This window comes from Nymphalis io, chromosome 21 (assembly GCF_905147045.1).
Source record: "Nymphalis io chromosome 21, ilAglIoxx1.1, whole genome shotgun sequence".
NCBI lineage: Eukaryota > Metazoa > Arthropoda > Insecta > Lepidoptera > Nymphalidae > Nymphalis > Nymphalis io.
This window is the reverse complement of record NC_065908.1, coordinates 2,570,027-2,597,004: the sequence shown is the minus strand read 5'-3', so window position 1 is coordinate 2,597,004 and position 26,978 is coordinate 2,570,027. Positions and strand designations below refer to the sequence as shown.

The window sequence follows — 26,978 nt, the reverse complement described above, 5'->3', positions numbered from 1 at the left end:
TGCACTTTGTGGATGTAATTGTTTAGGGTCCTGGCCGGTTTTACCTGGACATGACGTGGAACACATTCGTCTATCTATTGATGAAACTGAATTTATATCTCAGTATAAAGTAGGATGTTGCCATTTACCACAGTATTTTCTGTAGGCATTTTAGAAACTTTTAAATCTGAACATTCTTGACAGAGTACGTAGAGTGACCTACAACCTGACCGAGAATTTTCTCTGTTTATATATTTATAATATTATATATTAAATATAATATATAATATTATAAATATATTTAAAAAAAAAAAAAACAAAAATGAGTTACCAAAGTTTTTGTAGTTCGCAAACAAATGAAAATTAAGTAAAAACAAAAATACATTTCTAAACAACTTTATTTCTTAAAACCTCTAAGAATAAAACGAAAAACAAAAATATTACTTCACAAGTAATGTTTTAAAATATGTAAAGACTTAAGAATAATACGATAGGCTACACGATCGAGTATCAATTTGCTCTTACTAGTGCAGACACTACAGTACAGAGTACAGAAATTGTGTCTAAAACCAGCGCTCGTCTGCGATGTAGTACGTTTGTTTCTATATAAAATTTTTTTTTTGTATATCTTGACTTTGCATTGCTATAGTATAACACTATAATAGAAGCTCGCGTTGACTTAAGAAGTGAAATGTTTGTTTTTGAGCTACTATTTCACTGTAAGGGCAGCTTTTGTTATACCACGTTTACACATTCGCGTGAGTAACCAATGAGTGGAGCACGCATGTGTAAATGGCTGTTAGTCATTCCCCTTGCCGCTTTTGACGCTCGCAGTGGAAGTGGTCTTTTGGGTGAAAGAAGAGTGATAGGAATTTGAGTGGAAAGATGAACTAGCGCGCATGTGTAAACTCACTGGTCACTCGTGTCGGTGAAAAGTGTGGCGAGGCGAATCACGAGCACGCATGTGTATATGGGGGTATTGCATTGACGAAAACGTCGAATTTCTCTCAATAGAATTGATAAAATTATACCAATTTTCTTGTGTTTTGGCTGTAGCAGCTTAATTAAGCAAAACTTCATTGCGTAAAAAATTTTTGCTTGAAGCTTGAAATATTACTTATTAGCTAAAACTAACAGAAGTTCTGTAACGTTTAATTAACATTATAAAGTAATGTATTACGAAATGGCCACAAATAGTACTTAACTACATACTTTTTTTTTAAACTGTATATACCTAATTTTAAACGAACATGTTGCCAATAAGTAAAAACTAACACAAATATTGTAAAAAGCAGTTATACAATTAATTATAGAAAGCCTTACATGTCATAATGTTATCTTTGCAAACATAAGTAACATAAGTCATATTATATATATATATATGTGTGTGTGTGTGGTATTATAGTTTATTTTTACTCTTTTTAAGTTTAAACTACAGTGTTAACAGGATTAAAACACCATAATTCTATTATTTAGTCAGCAAAGAAATTTATGGCATTCTTTTTAAAATTGGCCATGTAATGGTTAACACGGCAAAGAATCCCTATAAAGCCACCGAATGTGAATCAACATGTTTACCAAGAGACAGTTCACATTGCAAAATGGGACAGAAATGCTTAAGATTATAAATGCATCAATTGAAGTTGATTCTGCAACAAATAACAACAACAACCTTCTCCTCAAAAAGGGCGAGGAGGCGTTAGCCCAGCATTGGGACATTAACAGGCTGTTTCTGTCTGCAAAAAATAGGATTTCTAAAAAGGGTCATCCAAAAAACATTGGTCATACAAGCAAACAAGATCTTCGTAGCATGTAATGCATAGTTCCTCACATTTATATCACACAGAAGAGGCAATTTTTTTATAAAGTAAAATCAATGCATTGAATTTTTTTATGAATATATATAATTTTTTTTTATAAACATGTATAAGTGTATCAACACTACATCACACAAGATTAATTTTATTTGAAATAGGAAATTATGTGTTAACACTAACAAATATATAGAATTACATAGTATGGAATAATATCTTGGACTTATTAAGACAAGCTGTTATCGGTGGTATTTCATTGAGACTTTATTCCGTTTAAGCTTAACATATAAATGTTTTATATATTTCAATTAGACAGCTGCTTCTATATATTGAATACTCAACTAATTTCAACATTCAATTTTATGCGTGTAATGTATATATGTCAATATAAAAAGTATATTATATACTTTTTATTTCATTCACAACTACACACATTAATGACTAATTCATCCTCTCCACACATCTATTCCTCAATATTCTCATCACGAAAATTAAAACAACCATATTTCTGTTATACATTTAACGATATAACCCATATTTTCAGTATGTTTTGATTGATTTGTTGAATTATTTTGTTCACTATTAAAAAGTATAATAAATAATTCAGTATGTAGACTTGGCACAATACAAGGCACACGAGAATATACTTCCTATCTCCCAGATATTTATAACTACTTCACTCACATAATCATGTAAAAGTCTTATGTAAAAAGTGATTAGTAAATAATAGAATGTTTATTATATTATAATCATGTATCAAGTATGTAATGTAGGTTGTAAGTGTTATGTAAGTAATTTTAATTGGGAATGAGTTCTGACTTTAATTATACCTATTTATTAATAAAATATATTTATTTCTATTAAAGGCTTATTTGCTATTTAATAATTTCATTCATTAAGTACTAAGTGTAATACAGAAGAGAATACTTAAAGAATATAAATAAAAAGTGTTCATTGGTTCAATGTGTTTCTTAATCAGTAAAATTACTTTGAAATATTTCTTTCATTATTGTTGTATATAAAGTTAATTTTGTACCATCAAGTAAATATACATATCCATATTAAATTAATTATTATTATAATAATAATTCTGTTTTTACTTATTACTTTTAAATGTCAATTAAATGTTTAATTCTGAGTCATATCCTAATAAAGTGTTTGTACAAAAAGCTACATAATAATCTATAGTTTGTCATGATAAATAAAATGAATATTGAAGGAAACTAATATTCTAGAAGAGAACCTTTAAGGTGTGTCATAAAAAGTAAGTATTAGTGTATACACTAGATGTACACATAACAAATTAATCTGAAGCTGCTTCCTCAAATGCAGCTAATAAATTTCTACGACACTTACTTTCGTCACTATATCTTAAAGCCCAAATTATATACTCCCCTACATTAAGAGGATCCTCAGAGTAACTGATTTGTACTTTGCATTTCCTGTCCCATTTCATGCAATCAGAACTACGACTATTTCTAGTTCTATTAAATTCAACGTAACCATCACATTCAACAGCTAATTTGGGAAGTTGGGCATTTAATGCCTCATGAGAACTCTCAGAACCTGTACCACTAGTAGACGGAAGGCAATCACCCTGACCGCATTCCATATTTGGAGGTGTTATTGAGGAACTTTTACGTTTGCGTTTTTCCATCATACCATCACCATTATTACTTATTACATTATCAATGTTGGGAATTTCTCTTGTATGATATCTCTGTTCATTAACTCCAAAACTTATGTTTGGTTTTTTTCGTTTACACTCAATTGCTTCATCATCATTGTCATTGGGCTTGCATCCTTCGGCCCACTGAGGACTGTTGCAGGTAGTTTGAATTCTTCTTTTACATAATTTTTGTGATTTTGGAATGTCAGTTTCAGGGGAATTTAAAGGACTGCTTAAAATATTTTCAGGGTTTCTGTAAAACAATTGTAGGGCTTTATAATTACTTATACATAGAGTTTGAGCAGCCATGCTCAACCTTTTCTTTATAGGGGCCTCAAACACATGTTAGTCGAGATGTCGCGGGTTGATGTTGATTTCATACATTTCAGAATTGTTATAAATTGAGTTAAACAACTAAGAACGGATATATTGCATATATTTTAACTTTTTATTTTCCAGAGATTTCAAACACTGCAGTGTCCCTGGTCACAATAAAAAATCCTTTAAAATTTAAAATAGTTGATAATAAAGTAACATCAGATAGGCCAACCACAAAAACCTGGCAGTCCACAGATTGAGTACAAATGGTTTAGAGCATTACATAATTATTAGTTCAAAAAACTTCAAATTTTGTAAAGTTTTGTGTGTTTTAATATTATTATTACATATACCTTTGTAATCTTTCATTTCTTGTCTGAATTTTTTCAATACTTTGTACAGTCGTAAAGTCATGTCTGGAACATTGGATGTCATGTTTAACAAAAGCTGAAACTTTTTTCCTAGTCTTTATCGTTCTTCCAAACCACTCTAGTGATATATCTTCTGACAAAAATAAACTGAGTTTCTGACGATCATTGTCAACCAAACGCTTATACCAGACTATAAAATTTCTTGCAGATTCCTGTTTTGAATCTTGAGTATTTGAATTGTTATTAGCTTCTCTATCCAAGTTTTTAATATTTCTGTAATTGTTTTTTCTTTTTTGAGGAGTTTTTGATAAATTTGACATTTTATTCTGTAAACAGTTAACATTAATTTAAATTATATAAACAAGCGAAAAATCTGTTTAAACATTTTTTTTTCACTTACATTTTTTACTCAGTATATCTACAACTTTATGCGAGCTTTGCGCTTGATGCGCTAACTCAAGACGAAGGCCTTCTAAACGGTTTTTACTTTCTTCAATATATGCAGTGATTGATAAATTTATTTCCAAAATTTCTTTATGTAATGCAGTAACGTTTTGAGTATTGGAGAATATATTTTCTAGAAGAAAATTTATAAATTGACAATTAACACAATTAGAAAAACAAAAGAAATTGACAAGTTTCTATTTTCAAACAATCATAACCTACTTAAACACTTTGATGCTTCTAATGCCAAATGTTCACGGTTTAAATCGTCAGAAATTGTAGAATTCATTTTACGTCTTCCGGAAATAACTAAGTAAACATATGCTATTCTAATAATTGCATTAAAATGTAATAAAAATTAGGTTAATAATATATAAAGCTGCAGAACAATTTAGCACAACAAACTTGCTTGACAATGACATAAATATTTAAATAGACAAACTAAAGCGTCGCTTTTTTACTCTTTTGGAGCTAAAGAAACCAAAGCCGTTTATCAAACGGCCACATTATATATAAATAAGCGCAACATAATATCTTAAAACAAAAGATAAAAATAAAACGTTGAATGAAATAGACTTTTATATTTAAATTAATACTATTTCTTTTTTTTACTGGTATCTACTCTAATCTAATGATATATTAAAAATTTGATTCAAATGATATAATATTTTTCCATGGCATAGTATTTTATTTAATGTTAATAAAATGATAATAATTAAATATAACTAGATTATCAGACGTATTAATCTAATAATCTTAAATTTTTAATTATTGGTATCCTATAGTTTTCAATTTCTTCTTAAATACTGAAGAAGGTGTATGTCGTTATTAAAATGTTTTATCTATTTTTTTATATTTTTTCAGAGACATTATTTCTTTACCAAAATAATATTTTTTTTATTAATAAATATTTCAGTAAATTTTTGACATCAATTAGAATCTAGTCCTTACTTATCGGCCAATAGACAATATTTTAATTATGAGAAAGAGCATTGGATGGCAGAACGGTCGCGCTTGTCTGGGAGTGGTAATGTCTCGAACCAATCTACTGCGTGCTTGTGATCATTGACATCGGCCATTGGTCTATCCTTTGTCAACCAATCATTGAAAAACCAGTGAGGAATATCCAATGTAAGTTCACAATATTTGACGATTATTACTTGAGATGGTTGAGTCGGTGTTATTATACAATATTTGTTATTACTTTTAATTTCCCTTTCTGAGTTTTGGATTAGTATATGTATAATGAAATTACTTGAAAAGCAGCCATTTTGGCTACGTTGGCTTCGCTGGCCTCGACCGAGTGACGTATGGCATATTCTCAGATAATAATTTCCTGAGGTAATAGAATGCCACTTGTTTCTTATCATCAATAAAATAATGTTCCAAGACTTCCTCACATGGTCACCTATCTTTAGATCCATACGATTATATCTGTAGGATAACTTCAGAAAAATAAAAAATATGAAACAATTACCGACATAGTTGTTTTTCTTAAATTCTTTAATTTATTAAAATAACTTACTCATTCCAGACAGTACTTTCCTTAAATATTTATTCATGTTAGAAAAATATATCACTATGTTTGTTATTTACTAATTTTATTTATTATTCTATTCCGAGTTGTGGTGATTACATACATGTGACAATATTTATTGGACATACAGTGTAGTCTTCAACTAGTTTTTAAATTAAAAGAGGAAATTAAATGTCTTTTGCACTAAATCAAAATATCTTTCTTATTAAAATTTAAATTATGAATATTTAAATGAATATATTCCAAAATAAACAATTCTAGAGGTAGAAATTATACTAATAAAATGAAAAACTAGAGTGAGTTAATCAGATTGGTGTGGTATTTTAAGTAAATTATTGTTATAAATTCCAGTGATGAACCATGGAGCATGCTCAGATTCAGACTGCGGATGGGTCACAAGTGATGACCATCAACGGACAACAACTACAAGTTTTACAGATGAATAACAGCCCCCATATGATACAGGGCCCAAATGGACAACATATTGTAATACACTCCATACCATCCTCGGCACCTACCATACAGGTAATCATTGTATTCATTTTTGCAATCACAATTTGATATTATAATGTATTTTTTGGTAACTAAGAGGCATTTTTTTTAAATTTCATTCATGTAATATTTATTTGCCCTTAATTGATATATATATATATATTTCCATATTATTAGTATATTCATAGTACATAGAGATGGTAGTTTTTCTTTAAAAAATCATTTATTTTTAATACATAATGTAGATATTTCCATTAATATGTTTCTTTGCAATAAAATCCTATTCCAAACAATGATTGTTATCTCTGCTACGATAATGACGATACTAAATAATATGATTTTATTATCTGTAAACATCCATATTTATATAAATAAAATTTACTAATGGTAATAATTATTACATTGAGTGAATGATGAATATGTCTCAAAATTTCTTCCCACTTAACATTTACTAATATTACATTTTTGTAGGCAAATTTTACAACCTAAATATTGCCATATCTAATATATTTTAATATCACATTTTTTTTTATTCATGCAATCAGATTGGAGCCCCTCAAATCCAGGTGGTAGTATCAGTTTTGTAATGTTGTTGTACCTTTGGAAATACACATTCAAAGCAGAGTAATCAGTACTATTAATAATTCAATTAACTTATGAACTATGTTGCCATGCTTAATAAAGTACATAATATTTTATAGGTGGCAGCCCCAAATGGCCAGCAATTACAACAATTACAAGTTTTGCCTTTGTCGAGTCTTCAAGGTAAGCAACCAATCTAATTTTTTTATATATTTATGGTATTTAACTATTAAATAATGTTAATATTTATTTTCCGAGAGCTTTGAATTTATTAACCCAAAAATATACTCAAAATATATCTTGTTTATTAATCTGATGCAGGAACAAGTAGCAATATTCAACCCATGCAGCTTGTCCAGACACCAGATGGACAGACGTATATATATCAACCTACGGCAGGAACTTCCCAACCACAGATTGATCAACACCAAATTATACACCAGCCAGGTAAACTAGTTACTTTTTAAAAAAGAAGGATTATTTTCATTTTTAATATTTCACTTGTGCTGTGATTTTTTTAGCTAAACTTTTACATATTGCTTAATGCATATGAATATAATGTTAATATCTTTTCTATACACCTCAGTGAATATACTACACCTTAAATGGATGGTAAAATATTTACAAAAAACTAACTTTATCTAACTGTTAGTATTTTTTGATTACAGGCACACTTATCAACCTGAATGGAAATCTTGTCCAAGTTGCTGGTGTTGGCAATGCTGTACAACCACAACAAATTGTTAATCAACCCAACATTGTAATGGTTAGTAAAATAGGTTAAAAATTTTGCCACAATTTTTTAATTTATCAGTGTTAGTCCAGCAATCTATTAGATATCTACTAAACAATAATAAACCATTCAATTGCATCATTAAGTTAACTAACCATTCTATCTGTATAAAGATTGATGAGATAACAATCTCTAGGGTCAAGTTGTTATTAGAGATATTTATATGTATATACAGTTGATAACTATGATTATACTCCATGCAGATGGTAAATGGAAATAGCGGTGCAACAACTTCTACAGCATCATCAGAAGGGGCTGCATCCTCAACCGCAGGCTCAGATGATGAGCCTCTATTATATGTGAACGCTAGACAGTATAAGCGTATATTGAGGAGACGTGCTGCAAGAGCCAAGCTGCATGAACAGGGGAAGATACCTAAAGAGAGACCTGTGAGTAAGATTATTTGAATCCACTGCTATTTATGAACACTGAAAATTTTGATTTCATTTTACTAATAATCATATTTATTTCAGAAATACCTTCATGAGTCAAGACATAGACATGCTATGAATAGAATAAGGGGAGAAGGTGGTCGGTTCAACTCAGGCAGCAGGAAGTTAGCGTAAGAAATGCATTTATTATGTTTGAAAATTAATAATTTCTGTATTATAATGTATAGTAGTAATTTAGAGCAGTATTTATTTGCATTGTTTGATAGCAATTATGCGATTGAGTCATGATCGGAAATAGATTAATTAAGTTTTTAGATGAAATTGGTTCCATGAAAATAATTTATTACAGAAATATGGAACAATCGGACCAGACCTCAGATACACAAAAGATGCTAGAAGACATCAAGCCAGATACAGTTTCTATCACAATAATTCAGGTAAATTACTTTAACTATATTTTTTGCCATAACTTCTAGAAGCTATTTCTTTAATTTAATCTTTAATATTTGATTATTTATTATATGGGACCTGTTATCCAATATTCTACCTTTAAATAGATTTTTTTATTTTGCAGTTAGTGTAAATATACTTAATAATATTTATTATAAATAATAATAATATAGAAAAACTGCTTCAGATATATTATTTAAATACATAATTATATACATTTTTTTCTATATGTTGTCGAATATTGATTTAGATTACAAGACATAACCATGTGTGTATTGTGTTCATAGGATGAAGAGTTGCAAGAAAACCAAACAACATGGCGGCGACTCGCACCACAACCGTTAACGTCCACATAGCAGTATGAATTGGACTACAACCAACCAAAGTAAATAAACAGGCTTTTGATGCCAATGTTGGATGAAATCACAAAGGAACATTACAACAGTTTGCATTTGTGAACTTGATCAAAGTTTCAAAATCACAATTATATTGTAAATAGTTAAGTGACAAATTCGAGAACTGAATATTTATGGCTACTGGTAATTTATAATTAAGCTGTATGAAAATATTTTAAAATTTTACTTTGATATCTCGATTAATAGATAAAACGTTATAATTGATTTAAATAAAGTTTTATATGACACTTATTTCAAAAGTGCTCAAGACTGATATATTATGTCAGGATTCGAACCTGCTATTTCTATGTGGGTCATATTAACTAAAAAATTTTAGCTAATTTATAAAATGAAATGTTTTTTTTAAAGTAATATTTTTTAATAAATTAAATACATACATATATTTTAGATAAACAATAAAATTACCAAAAAATAACCGTATTACTAATCGCCAATCAGTTCAGAAAATAATTTTCTGCAATATAGGAATCTGGCTTTGTTTAATGAATTCCTAGTAACAATAGATTTGAATTATGGTGTTTTGAATATTTAGTGTATTAAGTTTTTATTTATAATTGTTAAATCTTTTTTCCATATTATACTGTGTGTTTACAATTTAAAAGTATTTAAGTGTATGTAATTATAATTATTTATAATTACTGCAGATCATAATGTTGTTCAAGTTAAGATTATGCTGTCCAAAAATAATAAGGATACCAGTTTTCTGATGAAACAAGTCATTTATTGTTCTTTTTATTTAGTTGTACAATTTATGATTAAGTATATGAGACCAAATGTCTTGATTATTACATTAGGATAGGACTGGTAAAGTATTTTTCTGACAATTCATTCTGTAACACATATCTAATATTTAAGACAGAATATTTATAGTAATAAAAAAGAATAGGTCTATGTAATAAGTGTGGGATTCAACTATAGTACTTCATTATTTCCAAATTTTTGTTACACTGGAAGTTTAGTTATAAAATGTTACGGTTTTTTTTTTCATTTTAAATCATTGTATTTTTTCACAAATTATATATTTTTAATACATCGTCATAAATCATTGATGAAATAATTGTGGTCTAATATCACTATATAACTATATCAATATATATATATATATATATATATATATATATATATATATATATATATATATATATGTAAGTGGTCTAATTAAGTATGACGGGGGTATGTTTAGTGTCATGTGTATTTATGTAAATATCTAAATGTATTTAAAACTAAGTATGTATGTATGGTTTTCATATTGCAAAGTACAAAATATACATATTGCACAATATGGTATTTTTATTCTTAAAAACTCTTATAATACATTTAGCATGTAAGATAATAAAGCAAACATCAGCTAAGTCTGTTATATATAACTAATTATTATCAAATCTGCAGTTTAAGTTTGATGTTACATGGGTGGAACGTAACTTGAACTATACCTCGTTGCCAATTGCCATTCCTTAAATTTTTTTCATAAAAAATAGGCGGACAGGTAAATACGGCCACCTGATGAAAAGTGGTCACCATCCATAGACATTGGATATATGGAGAAATATTAACCATTCCTTATCAACTTTGGGAACTAAGATGTTATATCCCTTGTATCTGTTACACTTGTTGACTTACCCTTCAATTCGCAACACAACAATAGTAAGTATTGCTGTTTGGCGGTAGAATATGTGATGATTAGGTGATACCTACAAAGACGGGCTTGCACAGACCCCCACCCAGAATGCAATGTAATTAAAGTGTGTTTGACTCTAGGGTTTCCAATAAAAAAATAAAAGCCGAATTCGAACATATTAACCATATGATATAACTTTTACAATATTCTGTTTGCCTCGCTCGTGCGCTCAACTGACAAAAAGTCGAATAGGCCGGAGCACAAGTATTTGATTGGACGTGGTCACCAGAAGCCATACATTAATAAATATACAACGGCTAAAGACGGGCGCCTGGCAACTTTTGATTTGTCCTGCTTTTACGCCTCAACCAATCGTAACATTTCGGCACACAGGGATTTCTAGTACTATGGGAGTCTGAGGTTGTCATACCATACTATACTAGTAAGTAAAAAGAATTCTTAAATATAAGTACAATAAACTCCCGTGGATAATGAGTTCCTTCCGTTTCACGCTCATATAATGTTTATCTTAATTACATTAAAGCGAAGTTATTTTATGTAATTACTTGTGTCCCACTTGTGAACAGGGGAGGGGGAGTAATGTGGACAAGTGCAGCGTACTTTTTGCCCTCTTCTGTACCTTTGATAACATGTGTGTTAAATTTCATGATGGTCGGCTGAATGCTTCAGACGTGAAAGAATAACAAATAAACTCAAGTTCTTACGTCGCCTGTACAAAAACATTTTACCTGCCAATTTATAGGGGGCCGAAATGTGAACACTAACTGCAGGACTGGTCACGAATGTCGAAGGCCGTTAGAGCAGACGTATCTTAAAGTTGTAAAGCGTCCAATCAGGTGGGACGATGTCATGAAGAAGGTGGCTAGACTGAAGGCATAGAATGGGGAGCTTTGGCGCACAAAGGAGAGACCAGCAGATTATTATTGATTGATGATGATGATGATGAATGATGATGAAATGTTTCTACGATATGTACGACGTACTGACAATTATTATTATTGCACTAGACATAAATAATTCAGAAAAAAAAACAACACCATAAATGTAAATTCTAACTTTATTATTAAAATACAAAAACCATTAAATAAATATTTTTCAATTAAATTTACCTATATAAAATTTAAAAAACGTAGAAAATGTTATGATTTTTTAGTCCTGAGTATTTTTTACATGATGAATAAACAATTCAATTGATTACAGAATATATTATGATATGTATTTAATTTTTTTATTCTTTTTTAAAAGTATTTGTATTTTCTGCAATATAAAAAAATATTAACAAATATTACTTTCACTGCGATAATTGCATTGATTGTCCCATTATGGCTCACAATAGAAAAGTGCATGAAACTAAGAAACAATGTGACTTAACTTATTAATAAAATAGTACAGTAACAGCCTGTTATTGTCCCACAGCTGGGCTAAGGCCTCCTCTCCCTTTTGAGGAAAAGGTTTATTTTTGTATTTATTTATTTATTTATTATATCAACACCAACAAGAAGTACACTAATAAATATAATTGAATCTTTAAACATGACGTTATACACATCAAGTGTCTCCTAAATTATATATGTTGCAAAATATATCAACATTTAAAATATTTATCACAACAATCAAAATATTTATAACAAATAGAAAACACATTAACAATTAAATTATTATAAAATTATCACTTGATTGGTATTAAATGAGTAAGATATAAATATCGGAGAACATTTAAAATTTTTTAATATTAATTATTAGATTAAAAGCAAACAAAGTCAAGAGGTACATTAACACATCAAGAAAAAAAAACGTTAAAAACAAAAATTTATACAATATTTTATACATTATTATTGAGGAAAAATAAGATATTTTTTACGAAAGTGATTCAAATTGTCATTAAAAATATCAATTATAAGAGCTTCGTTTGACACTTTTTTATTGTTAATCATATTATTGAGCATTTTGTAGATATTATTATAATCAATGATTAGCCTGTTAATTGGAGAGTAGCGCATCTGACGGGAGTAAGTTTTTCAACGAAAGGAGTATACACAGATGGTCTAGTGGTCTTTTTAGGAGCACGAATCATAATTTTAGAAAAGAGGTAACTACAGTCGATAGTTCCGTTCAATAACTTAAATAGGAAAATGTTATGGAGGACGTGTCTACGATCATAAAGAGAAAGAAGCTTAAAATGTGAGAGTCTATCTTCGTAACTTGGCAGCTTTTTAGCTAAATTTTGACTATAAGATAAATGCCATAAGAACCTTTTTTGTACACTTTCAAGTCTATTCTTGTAAATATCGTAGTGAGGATTCCATACAATGCTACCGTATTCTAAAATACTGCGAACTAAAGCAGTGTATATAGTAATTTTAGTCTGAGGCTTTTTAAAATCCCTACAATTTCGCAAGACAAAACCCAAAACCCTGAAAGCCTTAGTTACTATAGTGTCCACATGAAGATAAAATCGCAGTTTAGAGTCTAAAATGATGCCTAAATCACCCACATTGTCCACCTCTGCAAGCAAATGTCCGTTGATGGTGTACGATCTAACAAAAGTGTTTTTTTCCCTACTGAACCGTGTAACGAAACATTTTTCAGTGTTTAAGCTCATATCGTTTATGTGACACCAAGAGACCAAACTATTTAAATCTCTCTGCAGAAGTATGGCATCTGAAACAGTGGATACAGGTCTAAACAACTTGAGATCGTCAGCGAATAAATAGCATTTAGTATGTTTGAAACATGAACAAATGTCATTAATAAAGAAGTTAAACAGTAAAGGTCCCAGGTGGGATCCCTGAGGTACTCCAGAGTGAGATATGAAGGGGTTAGATGCGTAGCCATTAATAACCACAGTTGATTTGCGATCGTGGAGATAAGACACACCAGTTAAGAAGAGTGCCCGTTATACCAATCGATTCAAGTTTTTGCAACAGTTTATGATGATTAACTTTATCAAAGGCCTTACTAAAGTCGGTATAAATAGCATCAATGGAGTTGCCACTATCCACCGCCTCAGTAAGGTCTTCAACAAACGAAACAAGGTTAGTTGTGGTAGAACGGGCCCTCAAAAAACCGTGTTGTTGCGGTACTATGGTCTGCTTTAGTTGTGATAAGATACACGGGTACACAAGAAGTTCGAACATTTTACCACACACTAAGATCACAGATATCGGTCTATAATTTTCCACACAAGCCCTATCGCCTTTTTTATGCAATGGTATAACAAGGTAATATTAATAATATAACAACTGAATTTTCATGTGCTTAATTTGTGATTATAATTCATCTCGTGCTTGACGGTGAAGGAAAACATCGTGAGGTAACCCGCAAATGTCTAATTTCATTAAAATTCTGCCACATGTGTATTCTACCAACCCGCATTGGAGCAGCGTGGTGGAATAAGCTCCAAAACCTTCTCCTCAAAAGGGAGAGGAGGCCTTAGCCCGGTAGTGGGATATTAACAGGTTGTTGCTGTATGTAGAACTATTTGTTCTAAGTTGGTTTTGCGTTATCTCTAATGCGTTGTATTTCGCTTTTGATAGCCGAGATAAGGGGTAGAGCGGGATCGTCCGGAGCGAGTCGTCCTTCAGCGGTGATAAATGCTGTGTTCACGACTGGTCCTGGCGGTCTCTGTGTGGACTACAGATGTAACATACAAATTTATTATTTCTCTATACAAATATTATGTTAATTACTTCCTAACAATGTTAAAACAACATTTTTTTATAGACAAGCATATGGGCCACCTGATGGTAAGTGGTCACCAACGCCCATAGACATTGGCATTGTAAGAAATGTTAACCATCGCTTACACCACCAATGCACCACTAACCTTGGGAACTAAGATGTTATGTCCCTTGTGCCTATAATTACACTGGCTCACTCACCCTTCAAACCGGAACACAACAATACCAAGTACTGCTGTTTTGCGGTAGAATATCTGATGAGTGGGTGATACCTATCCAGATGAGCTTGCACAAAGCTCTACCACCAGTAATGGATGCTTTTAAAATGTATTCATCCTCTATTGTGGCAACTCGGTTATATTTCTAGTAACATATACAGCTTGAAACGTTTACAAATTCAATGAAATTTTGTTTGATACAAACAACAGTACAAACACAGTATTATCGTTAGTAGTATTAATAAAGTATTTAGGTTCTGTACTAAAAACGGGTGTTCCGCAAGGATTAAATATTGGTCCCGTTTTGTTTTTAATATGTATCAATAGTTGTCCTTTCTTTGTTATGTTTCTATATGGATATTTGTAATGTTGTTTGTTTGAATTAATTTTTAAAGTTAACATAAAGAAGATTACAACAACATGATGTCTTTCCTGATGTCGGAATATATAATATTTTTAACTTTGTCAATGTATAAATGTTAAATTAATTTTAAAATAGTTTTAATACCGAATAGTGATAAAGGTCACTCTCGTGCCTATGTTTGTGAGGGTGCGTGCGAGTGTGTGGATCTTTATGTATATATATATTTGTCTGTATGTTTCTAGCTGATGGGTACGTGAGCGTTCATATACCCATCATATACAATAGATATAAGCCAACAGTGTCATATGCAAGCAATGCAAGTCGACTCACGTGTGCGTGCCAGGCGGCGGTCCGCGGTCGCAGCGCGCTGTCCGCGCACGCGCGCGAGCGTCTGCCACGTAACGGATTAAACTTCATTTTTTAATAGTTATATATCTTTTATAGTATCTAGCTAGGGATGCTTTCCGGGTAAATCCAATTAAAGTGATTAAAATTTTTGTCAAAAAATCTCAGTAAAAACTCGGAGTTAGGAAATGAGGCATATTACACGTGGATTACTTTAGTGGATTACCGTTCCACAGAACTAAGACAGTGAGAGATACAATAATATTGTCTACTTACTACAATCGCTTTTTTCGCTTATATACTAATCTACATTTAATAATCTTGTCGAAATCTCTAGAAATATATTAAAAACACCTTATATATCTAGTAAATAGAAAAGTGTATACATACCCGGCGCCCGCCGAGTGCGGCGCGCGCGGGCCCGGCACGCGCACGGCGGGGTTGCGCGCCTGCGGGGCTGCGGGGGGGGGGCGCTTGTGAACATTAGTAGGCTATCCCTATAGGCCGAGTAAGACCGAGCTCGGGCCGCACGACTTGATGAGATATTTATTCAATAGTTACACTCTTGAACCCAAAAAATGTGTCCATAGATAATTTTACACGTATGGCGAATCTCCATAAGTGTAACATTTTTTATAGATTCATTTTTAAGTAGACCAAATAGAAATGGTAATCATCGGTATTTAAAGACACTGATTAATATATTTTTTATCGTTTACAGATTTTCATTGTTTATTACTTTAACTCAATTGCATATACTTGTCATTAAATTTTTTGTTCTTTGTATAGTAGGGGTGGAAAACTTCTATAGACCAAAGGGGGGTTAAGGTATCTTATCTGCCCCTGATTAGGAATACAACTTGAACATAATAGAACTACCTGGGGTAGTTCAAATTTAAGTCTAACACTTAATGTAATTAATTAAAAGATATATATACGACGGAGTTTTCTAATCGCATACTCTGGTAACAAGCGAGCTGGTCCATTTTTGAAATGTTAAATAAAATTTCCATTAAACTAACATTAAAATTATTTAAAGATCTTACTGTTCTTTTCCTGGCTGTCTTGTTTATCTATAGTGAATGTCTCGTGGGAATTGGCACTGGATGCACTACCGAACAGTGTGAAGGCGTCATCCATCAGCTCGTTGAACCGCCTTCTCATCCTGGATGACGATGGTTCTTTACAAGCCGATGCTATAGATCTAGCGGGGCTGGAGGGCTTCGATACTGGAAACGTGGAAGTGAGAATAGAATAGAATAGATACCATTCTGTTCAAATTACGATAGCTAAATTAGAATGCTTTTGACTGCTATGCAACTATTAAAGTGGCTGATAATATTCTAAAACACAAATTTGAGTTAGCTCCTGACTTAATAGAGATATAAATTAGAAAAGAAAATCTGCAGTACCCGAGCTATTGTTGTTCCCACATCTAATAAAAGATTTCCCCGCGCATTTTTATTACTAATAATTAAAAAGAAAATCTCCCTTAAATTTAATTTATGAATAGAAATAATTAAAGGATAAACGTAAATGTAATAATGTCCTCCAGACCGATTTCAGCCACGGCGGCCAATCTCAAAAGATATTAGCCAACTACGCAGGAGATATTATAGTACACAAGTGTGTGCGCAAACACAGGTGCACTATCTAACTCTCATAATCCGATGGAACGGCAATCCGACACGACCGGAAAGAGTTCAGGCGTGAACCAACGGCTTTACTTTTATTGATCATGATAAATAATGATTGATTCTCGTTTAATGTTTTTCGTGGACTTTAAAATTAATATACACGTCGTGCGCACCGTGGATGTATTATTTACGTGTGACGTCCAGAATAGCATAACACCTGGAGTAGAAAGCTTTTTCAAGATTTAGAGAAAATGTACTATTTAAGAGTTAAGATAAAACCGCTTTAAATTAAGTTTATTAAGAAAACAATGACTCCAGTAATTTACTAAAATGTATTTATCATTTAAGTTATAAGTTAACTATGCATATTTTTTTTTTTATAGAATAGGAAGGCGGACGAGCATATGGGCCACCTGATGGTAAGTGGTCACCAACGCTCTTAGACATTGGCATTGTAAGAAATGTCAACCATCGCTTACATATCCAATGCGCCACCAACCTTGGGAACTAAGATTTTATGTCCCTTGTGCCTGTAATTACACTGGCTCACTCACCCTTCAAACCGGAACACAACAATATCAAGTATTGCTGTTTTGCGGTAGAATATCTGATGAGTGGGTGGTACCTACCCAGACGAGCTTGCACAAAGCCCTACCACCAGTAGTATAATTCGGATTCCTCTAGGTAATGAAATAAGCAACTTACCATCTTTAATTCTCTGGCAGTGCAAGTCCCACACCAGAGGTCCGATAACTCCAGGGTCCTTATCTATGCTGCCAAGGCGTACCAATTGTGATGGCATTTGTCTTCTTGGCACTACATTAGCCTGACTCAGCCTGGTCTGCTTGGGGCTGGACGGCGGTGAATCTATATCAAGATGTCTAACGGAAACCGGTTCTAGGATTTTGGAGAGCGGTTCCACCATATTTCCCCTGTAAATTTCAATTAATACTTATATTGATTTTCGGTTGAAATGTTTCTGTCGCTTATAATATATCCAAAAAATGTCGTTTGTGAATTTTGATTTCCTATTGCTATTGCTATCATCTCATTTCGCATATAACTGAAATATTTATTTAAACTGCTATTTGCATTGTTTTATTATCCGATATTTATGCGAATACAGATAAGTTCACTACTTGAGTGATAAGACCTTTGCATGCATCACATTGAGGTCCGTGATTATGTTTATATAGCATGGTTTTTCTTGAACTTTTGTTTTTGTTTTTCTTTTTTTTTTTACTTGTTTGTCTTTTTTTTCCTTGCGAGTGTGCAATAAAGTTGTTTAATAATAATAATATGTACGAATAACAAGGTAAGATTCAAAATTAATAAAGTATTATATATTTTGAATTTGAATACATATCAACAACATTGCTACATACCTCTATATATGTCTTGAAACAATTTCTTAAAGGTAGGTAGGTATCGAATATAATGGGTAGTAATTTAGTTAACAGGTACCTGGGAAAAGCACTGACTGAAGGCATAGAGAGATATGAGGTAGGTGTCGGCGGAGCTGATCGCTGGCCGCTGTCTGAGCTGTCGACTCCTGCAGCTTCCAATAAACTGTCCGTCGTACCCACTAATAAAATACATATATACCGTACCGTTTTTAAAAATGCCTATGATGTCTTGGAATTGATAGTAATAAATACATTTTTTTCGCCAGGAAGTGTATTTGTATGTCTAATAAAAGAGACTTAAGTAATTATCAAAATCTCCTAAACTTGCTCAATTGTATTATGCGATGTGGAGATGGAACTTAAATAAATATAAAGTCGAAAAATTTATTCAACACAGTCATAGTTGAATCAATGTCCTCATACGAATCTAATTTATTACATAAGGTTGTATTGTCACCAGCTCCAAAAAAATGAGGAAAATTTCAGCTCAATTGGTCGTGTGAAATTAGTTTAAAAGTTACAATATTTGAGTCATGCTACCAGGTTACGTTACATAAAACTTGTAATAAAATACTTTATTTTGAACAAAGAACGAACCTCTTTTCTTCTGTGGCATCCTTAACGCGTGAGGTTTCTTCTGTCGTCTTCTCAAAGCAGCTGCTACTTCTGATACGCCAGATGATGACGTAGACGAACTTCTTGGTTATAAAGAAACGAAGAATTTATATTTCCAGAACAATCTTATTTATTTATTAATCTTTTTTATGATATTAGTTGACAAGCTGTGTTTTGACCTTTATGTATGCAAGTTTCTCAATGCCGTATGGTTTTGGCTCATGTATTATTGTCGTTTGCAGTCGTCGAGTAAGCGTCGTAAGGTCCACTAAGATAGATTTTATTCAGCGCATTTATCAGTAACTTAAAGAATATTAGCACCTCAATACACTGGTGGTATGGCTTTTTGCAAACTCGTCTGGATAGGTACCACCCACTCATCAGATATTCTACCGCAAAACAGCAGTACTTGGTATTATTGTGTTCCAGTTTGAAGGGTGACTGAGCCAGTGTAATTACAGGCACAAAGGCATAACATATTAGTAAGGTTAGTGGCGCATAGGCGATGTAAGCGATGGTTAACATTTCTTACAATGCCAATGTCTATGGGCGTTGGTGACCACTTACCATCAGGTGGGCCATATGCTAGTCCGCCTACCGATACTATAAAATTCCTTATGATAACTAATCAAAACAGAGGGGTATAGAAGTCCACCCGTGGGTTGAAATGGGATGATCTCTAATTCAACCTGCTGGAGACCACATTGTTACTGTTTTATTTAAAGTCTAGATAACTTACCCCGAAGCACTGCCGGCTCTATAAATAGGCAACAGGACGCTGCTGGGTCTCGTTCTACTCGGCGACACCACACTTACCAACTAAAATATTAAAAATCCAAAATAAGACAATTTTTCAGCGGCTTCTCACACTTGGAACTCAGTCTACAGTACGCATGCCAGCTTTGTTAATATATTTAAGAGGGTAATAAGAAATATATAATATATATGTAGATTAGTTTATAAATTTATAAAATTATATGTTTAGGTATATAAAAGATAATAAAATATTATATTGTAATTCGTGACCTTAGCGTCTTTATCGTCGTTGATTTGCTTCATTTGATTACGTTCAGCTTCTCTTATCATCTCCGTTCTGTAGGCTCGTAGAGACGCTGCTGATTTCATAGATTTCTTTCTGTAATTAGAAAATTAAATAATATATGTAATATATATAATTAAATAATTGCAGGCCAAATAATGATTAATGCAATATTAGTAAAAATTTAATTCTACATTAAGCTATGATAATTAAGGCGTATACGAGATGTGATATATCTTGTCACACGAGCTTATAGTTTTAGTATTTGTGACCTAGTATGTCGGGGTAACGTCACCTATGTGCCACACATAGCAGCAGCAGTAAAGCCAGCACCAGCAATAGGGCCGCGACCGAGCCCACCACCAGCGCCCACAGCTCTGCACCCCGAACCCCCGTGCCCGCCTCGCCCTCTAGACCCTCGGCTGCCTTCAGGTACGCTGCTAGCGGTAGGGAGGTATTTTTTAGCTGATTGTCGCGAACGTATTGAGAGTTCCGAGAGAATAAATATCTAACTAACTTAAAAACTTTAACTTTGTTTAATAAAAAATAGTTATAGTAATTTATCGAGATAGTTTCTAAAGTAAAAGACGATATCATATAAAGCTTAGTTCTCAAGGCTCTTTTCATGAGCCGGCGACGGTATGCCAGTTACGCCCGGATACCAATCAAATATTCCGAGAAATCAAGCTGTCTCCATCGCTCGTCGGGCGGCGTCCACTCACGCTCGGCCTTGGTGGTGACGACGGCGCCCAGCTCGCGCGCCACCTCCGCGTCGCGCACGAGCCGCATGTCGCGCGCCGCCACGGCCGCCGGCACGGCGCGCCCCCCCACCAGCACCACGTACACGATCTGCACGCTGCCCGCCGTCGACTGCGACACGGCAGTTAACCGAGCGAGGCAAAAAGATATCTCTTATATCTAATAATGGTTTATCGTCTTCTTTCTTTATAAATGTGCAAATTTTAAAACTCGTTCGTGACATTTGGACTAGAGAGTTGAAGATAAATAGTAGATTATCCGTATATTCGTCAGGAGTAGCTAGTGATAGACACAATTTAAACTACTATTTATTTATATTTTGTTAAGTAATATACTACACTTTCAAATTAAAATTCGAGTATCATTTTATCACTGATACCGTAATGAAGCAAACGGAAGCAATTAAAAATATAAAAACTACTATACTTTACCTCGGTTATATTTTGTATATGAACTTGAACGGGAGGTTGTTGTTCAGGCTTAATGATTTCTCTTTTATACAATACTGTACCATTATTCGGTTCCTCTTCAAGCGGTAAGTCGATTAGATCTTCTTTGTCGCCTTCTAAAACATCTTCTACATTTCTCTTCCGTATAACGACTGTTGGTGTTACTAGTATCCAAGATTCTATTTCACTTAATTTTGTCGCTTTGATTTTAGAATTGGTTGAAATCGGTTGATCGACGTCATCAGCCGGAAACATTTCTACATCTTCCAAATCATCGCTTCTATTTAATTTACCTGCACCAGCGTTTTCCATTTTCAACGCTGAGTTAACGGCTAAATCCTCTAGTTTTACCATTGAACTTTGAATATCATAGATCTTTTGTGGTGTTTTGGCAGTGTGGGTGCTTATATCGTTAAATGTGTTATCTTTATTAACGACGAACGAATGAACTTCGTGTTTCTTCCTTGCCGTTGGTGCGTCAAGAGATTTTATTATCCCTAGATGTCGCTCTTGTTGCCTGTAAAAATCCTTTAAAAGTAAAGTACTGCGTATGTATAAAATTATATATAAAAGAATTGTTTTACAGAATTTGTTAAAAAAAATCTGTATGCTTTATTTATCACAAATAGTTAAATAACTTTGAAAAGAAACACCTTAATCCTAAAAGAGTTAAACTATAATTTTTTTTTTACAATTTGATAGTAGATCGTATTTGTAATATTCCACTTGCATGCGGAAAATTTAGTCATGACTCAACTTGTTATGTTTACCTTAGAAATGCTTTTTGGTATAGCCTAGCAAGTCGTAGTTGTAAGCTGTCAGGAGTGGAACCTTGTATTACTGTCAGGAGCCAGTAACGTCGGTCTTCTGGGATCTCAGTTTCCAGACTATCTGGCGTCACATCGCAGTTCAGGATACATTCCCCGCTTGATTTATCTGTCACCGCCTAAATAGGAAGAAAGTTACTATTCTTAGAAAATAGGTGGGTGGGTGGGTGTTTTTAGTGACAAAGATGTATTGAAATGTTAAATACTTGAGGTGAATATGAATCCAAGTAAACCGTAGCAAGAACAGTCGTAGTCTGCACAATTGGTGTACTCGGTGTTGCCACTGGCTCGGATAAGTCAGGTGGGGGTGGTCCATCTCCAGACCCTGTCCAGAAGAAATCTTCCAAGCGAGGCGTTCGTGCGTGTTGATCAGGAGAAACCAGCAAGTACACTAAAAAAATAGAAACTATTTACTACAATCGTTTGCTTCGGTTCTATGTATTTTTTTCTTGTATATAATATAAAATACATATTATTAATACCTAATTATAAAGTTTAGTTAATTTCATTATAGTTTGGCTTGAAAACTTCATTTTGTTTATGGTTACACAATATTTTCTAACCTCTTCCAATATTGTTATAATTGTAAAATCTTTATAAAACTAAGCATTCCTTAATTACTTTTATTTCGAACTCTTAAAGAGTTGTATTGAGGGTAAAATGTCCTTATTGCTTCATGTTTTAAGGAAGGGATATGAAGAAACATTTATACTCCTGGTTACACTAACTTTAGTTCACTCCAACCTATCGCCAGGTCTGAGTTGATTGGTATATTTATTGTACTTTTTAATTATATAAAACAGTATTTCATAAACAACTATGATTATGTATTGTATTGATCGATCTCAATTTATTATACATATGTAGAGACAAATAGTTACGTATTGGGAAAATTTAAAGGAATGCATAATGGAAAATGTTCATGTAACGACAAGATGGTAAACATAAGGGAATCGCGTGATCTCCCGAATAATGGGGTCTTATAGTTTATTGGCCTGTAGACTATAAGCTACTTTAACTTTGAACGGCACAACTTAGGAAAGATAGCGGAAAATACGTAAAAATCTTTCAAAGATCCAAGTCATAATCAATTCAAATATTCGTCAAACATCTACACTAGCTACCCGGTCCGACTGGTGAAATGTAGGTACCATTTTTGTTACATATGTCAAACATATTTTTTCCTTCAATTATTTAAAAGTATTTAATATTTCGAATTTAAAAAAATTCGTAGTTATATTACAAAACAAACATAACATTTTAATTTATTTCGATTATATTATTTTTCTTGGGTAATATAAAATCCTTTTAAAAACATTAACTAAGACGTTTCCTCTCTTTCTTTAATCCACAATATTTTGTTAGACAGGAGTTGCTTCGGCACCACCCCGTACCAACTACGGCTCAGGTAAAAGAAAACGCATTTCCTCGATATTGTTTTATTTCATCCACAATAAAACATTTTTGAACCATATATATTAATTTAAAGATTTATGTAACAATTTTGAAATAAAGAATATGAACTATAATTGCTTAAATTATTTTTATTTAATCTGTGACTGAATATAAAACCTACTTTAATTTAAATTAAAATCTCGAACAAATGTAATTCGCTTGCCTTATCCTATTGATTTGGGGTCGCAGTATATAAGCCGTATGAAAAATTTGCAAGAATATTTCGGTCGGTTACCAGTCTGATACCATGCTTCCTAAGAAATACTGTTGGTGTGTTGGTCGGGTGCTTAAGACGCTTACAAGTTCATATTGATGTACCTACCGCATAAAAAATCCCTCATTCGACACCCACGATTTAAGATGAAGGCCCTTTTCCACACAGATCCAAATTAATATTAAGATCTGCTTGAAAAAGAGTTTAACCGACATGACAAATATTATCTATATATCAACAATTTTATATCAATATTAATAGCAATTAAACCACTTAATACCCATTAAAGTAGAAGGTGGGTCTGTAGGTTGTAACTTCCTGTCCATAACCGGGTTTTGCACAATCGAATAAACATGCATATAAAAGCGGTTTAATTCGGCGGTTACATGCGGGTACTCGGCAACCTTTTGTCATAGAGCGGATGGATGACAACGCACTGCCGCGCGCGCAGCGAACCGTAAACTGTTTTGGTTTTAATTGATTATTTATAATAAAAATCTCTATACTAATATTAAAAATACGACAGTAGATGTGTTTTTCTGTTAGGCTTTCACGGTTAAACTATTGAGCTTTGATGTAAAGCAAGCTTGAACTTCAAGCCTTCAAGCCCAAGGAAAGACATAGGCACATATGAAGCACGTAACTCCTCCCCTAATACGCGGGCGAAGCCGGTGGCGAAAACTAGTATTATTATAAGTATAGTATTGAAAGTATTAAAAACCAGTTAGGTTAGAAAAAGATACGCATTTTTTATATTAAGTGCAAGTACACGTGACTTTTATAATTAATACTCAAATAAATTATAAAGTATAAATACAATATTGTTCAATTATAATATATACAAAAAAAAAAATAAAAATAAAAAATAGATAGAGGTTTAGTGTAAGCACATTTAAGTGTTTAGTATATGTATATTACTTATTTTTATAAATAAAATATTTATTTTTCAAAAATAATAAATGTTAACAAATACATTAAAAATCACTTACTTTTTTCTTCATTTTCCAATTCGTCCGCGCAAGTGTTTGTCAAAAATGTTAAAAGTACTTTGAGTATTAAAAAGAGAAAAATATACATTTTTATCTTTTATTTAGGTAAAGATTAATTTCTAGCGATTTTCTTATTATCATAAAATGTATTTTTGGTATGTTGTAAAGCGTAAACACAATATGAAATTCATGGTGTCGAATGTTACACTAAAAATTAAGAAAGGTGAGCAAGATCTTATTATAACGCGTAACGATTTTAGATATAAACATTTTCACGTTCGCCAGCCTACTGTATTAATTTCCCGAACACTACTGTGCTTTTGAATTATTAACACGTTGCTTAGCAACATAATTGAATCACGCGCGCAATCGCCCATTGATATATTTTTTTCTTATCTGTCAAAATGATAAATATTGGCACAAAAAACAGAGAACATAAAGTACAGAATATTTTTAGAAGTATTAGTTATTACTATATTAACTATTTTATTTTAAATGCTATATTATTTTATGTTGCGTATTTTCAACTGTGTTGCCTGTATTTACAACAATTAAAGCACCGTTATTCATAAATCCATAGACTAAAGCTACTATAAATCGTAGACAGAGAAACTAATAGACGCAATGACGATTTCCTTCTCACTTACACAAGAAAGAGAACGAAAATTACGTTACAAATGGTTTAGACAGAGATAGAATTATCAAATCTTTTGTCCCTTATCGCGTAACCAGTTTTGATGTTTGTTTCGCTACTTGAGTAGTTGACAGTTGATGCATTCATTGTGTTTTTTGTTCAATTTTCACTTATTTTTATGTGAGAAAACAATTCTAATCCAGTGAAAAGGCCGAGAGACAATCCTTATATCATATCGAAGGTTATACAATGGTGCATTGTCCTATTATTTCATATTACAGCAATAGCAAGAAGAAAATTGCCGGCGTGTGTTTTTACGCGTAAGTACGTCTATTTTGTCCCTAAATAAAGTTTCTCAGTTATGTTTATTTATGCCATAGTATGACGGTACCTGATATTGCATTAAAATCCTGAAGATAATAGGATTTTTCAGATTTTATCATTCATAACCTATAATTATTTATTATGTAAGTGCAGCCAGCGTCAGTTAAAGAAAATGTCCCGATTTTCGATAAAAAATATCGACTCGTCGACGTTGTAAACAAATAAATACGGAGTCCAATAAGAGTCCAATAAGTGTTTCGTTATATGTAAATATGTTATTTTAATTTATTCGTTCTCCTATTTATAATTTCCTAACGACTACATTATTTACCATTCTTCATTAATTTATAATATTATTAGTTTCTAAGTCAAGAGGTTAACATAGAAATGTATGTGGCAACCATTCTTTATTAATAATTTAATTGAGTGTTTTAGATTTCAACATCTGAGGAGAATGCTAATCCAGTACCATATAAAGATGCTGAAATACTATTGATAACGGAAACAAAAACAAACAATGCAACGGTTTTTTGGGTGTAGTTGGAAAACAAAAAAATATTTTAATTTAAAAAATGAATATTAAATATTAAAGAGTAAAATTTAATAACCTTATTTTGTTTTAATGAAATCCTGAAAATTATTTATCTCCCAAAAGGGGAATGCAGTTACTATGGCAACATTATACGCAACATTGACAAACTATCGCTGTCTCAATTGCGGTTTCACGGTCCCTTGGTCTATTTGTTTCTCTGTCTACGCTATAAATTATCTAATATATAGTTCTAATTAGTTCTACTACTAACTATATATAATCAGTTTTGTCTATTATTTTACATATATTCAGAGCTCAATCTAATTTTTATGAATTAATAAATTATAAAAATTTACATTTGATTTAAAAAACCACTTTTATACCTTTCTAAACAAATTAAATTGTTTGTGGAAATGAAAATAATCTAAATATAATTTAGGATAGCTATAACCTAGGATTTATACTTTGCTAAAATAAACAGCAGTATTAACATAATTTAAAAGATATTCTTTAAATAATATTATGGTATCAAATTTTGATTCGTAGTAGCAACACTGAGCTTCGTTCCGTCGCTCCGCCATTCGTGAATTGAAGC

General features: G+C 32.2%; 3 protein-coding genes across 4 annotated transcripts; 1 reads left to right on the top strand and 2 right to left on the bottom strand.

Annotated features, from left to right (window-relative positions):
- Positions 1–359: 359 nt before the first annotated feature.
- Positions 360–4,999, bottom strand: LOC126776870 (uncharacterized). Its single transcript, XM_050499718.1, has 4 exons — positions 4,818–4,999; positions 4,552–4,728; positions 4,134–4,477; positions 360–3,715 (listed from the first exon to the last, which is right to left on the bottom strand). The coding sequence occupies exons 3-4, from the start codon at positions 4,469–4,471 to the stop codon at positions 3,097–3,099; spliced, it is 957 nt and encodes a 318-aa protein (XP_050355675.1). The 5' UTR covers positions 4,472–4,477; positions 4,552–4,728; positions 4,818–4,999; the 3' UTR covers positions 360–3,096.
- A 593-nt stretch (positions 5,000–5,592) lies between these two features.
- LOC126776878 (nuclear transcription factor Y subunit alpha) lies at positions 5,593–10,361 on the top strand. Of its 2 annotated transcripts, none has more exons than XM_050499731.1 (9): positions 5,593–5,726; positions 6,484–6,657; positions 7,326–7,389; positions 7,528–7,653; positions 7,875–7,972; positions 8,203–8,388; positions 8,473–8,561; positions 8,741–8,828; positions 9,129–10,361. In XM_050499731.1, exons 2-9 carry the CDS (start codon positions 6,493–6,495, stop codon positions 9,195–9,197), a joined length of 885 nt encoding a protein of 294 aa, XP_050355688.1. In that variant the 5' UTR covers positions 5,593–5,726; positions 6,484–6,492; the 3' UTR covers positions 9,198–10,361. The 2 variants fall into 2 exon arrangements, with proteins under 2 accessions (XP_050355688.1, XP_050355689.1); XM_050499732.1 differs by lacking the exon at positions 5,593–5,726 and adding an exon at positions 5,753–5,936.
- A 3,949-nt stretch (positions 10,362–14,310) lies between these two features.
- On the bottom strand, positions 14,311–25,039 carry LOC126776771 (uncharacterized). The gene is made up of 15 exons (XM_050499522.1): positions 24,894–25,039; positions 22,442–22,626; positions 22,179–22,354; positions 21,391–21,925; positions 20,923–21,070; positions 20,496–20,640; positions 20,188–20,296; positions 19,901–19,980; positions 19,144–19,241; positions 18,605–18,725; positions 17,846–18,072; positions 16,550–16,732; positions 15,894–15,960; positions 15,489–15,549; positions 14,311–14,529 (listed from the first exon to the last, which is right to left on the bottom strand). Exons 1-15 carry the CDS (start codon positions 24,979–24,981, stop codon positions 14,383–14,385), a joined length of 2,370 nt encoding a protein of 789 aa, XP_050355479.1. The 5' UTR covers positions 24,982–25,039; the 3' UTR covers positions 14,311–14,382.
- Between the last annotated feature and the right edge of the window lie 1,939 nt (positions 25,040–26,978).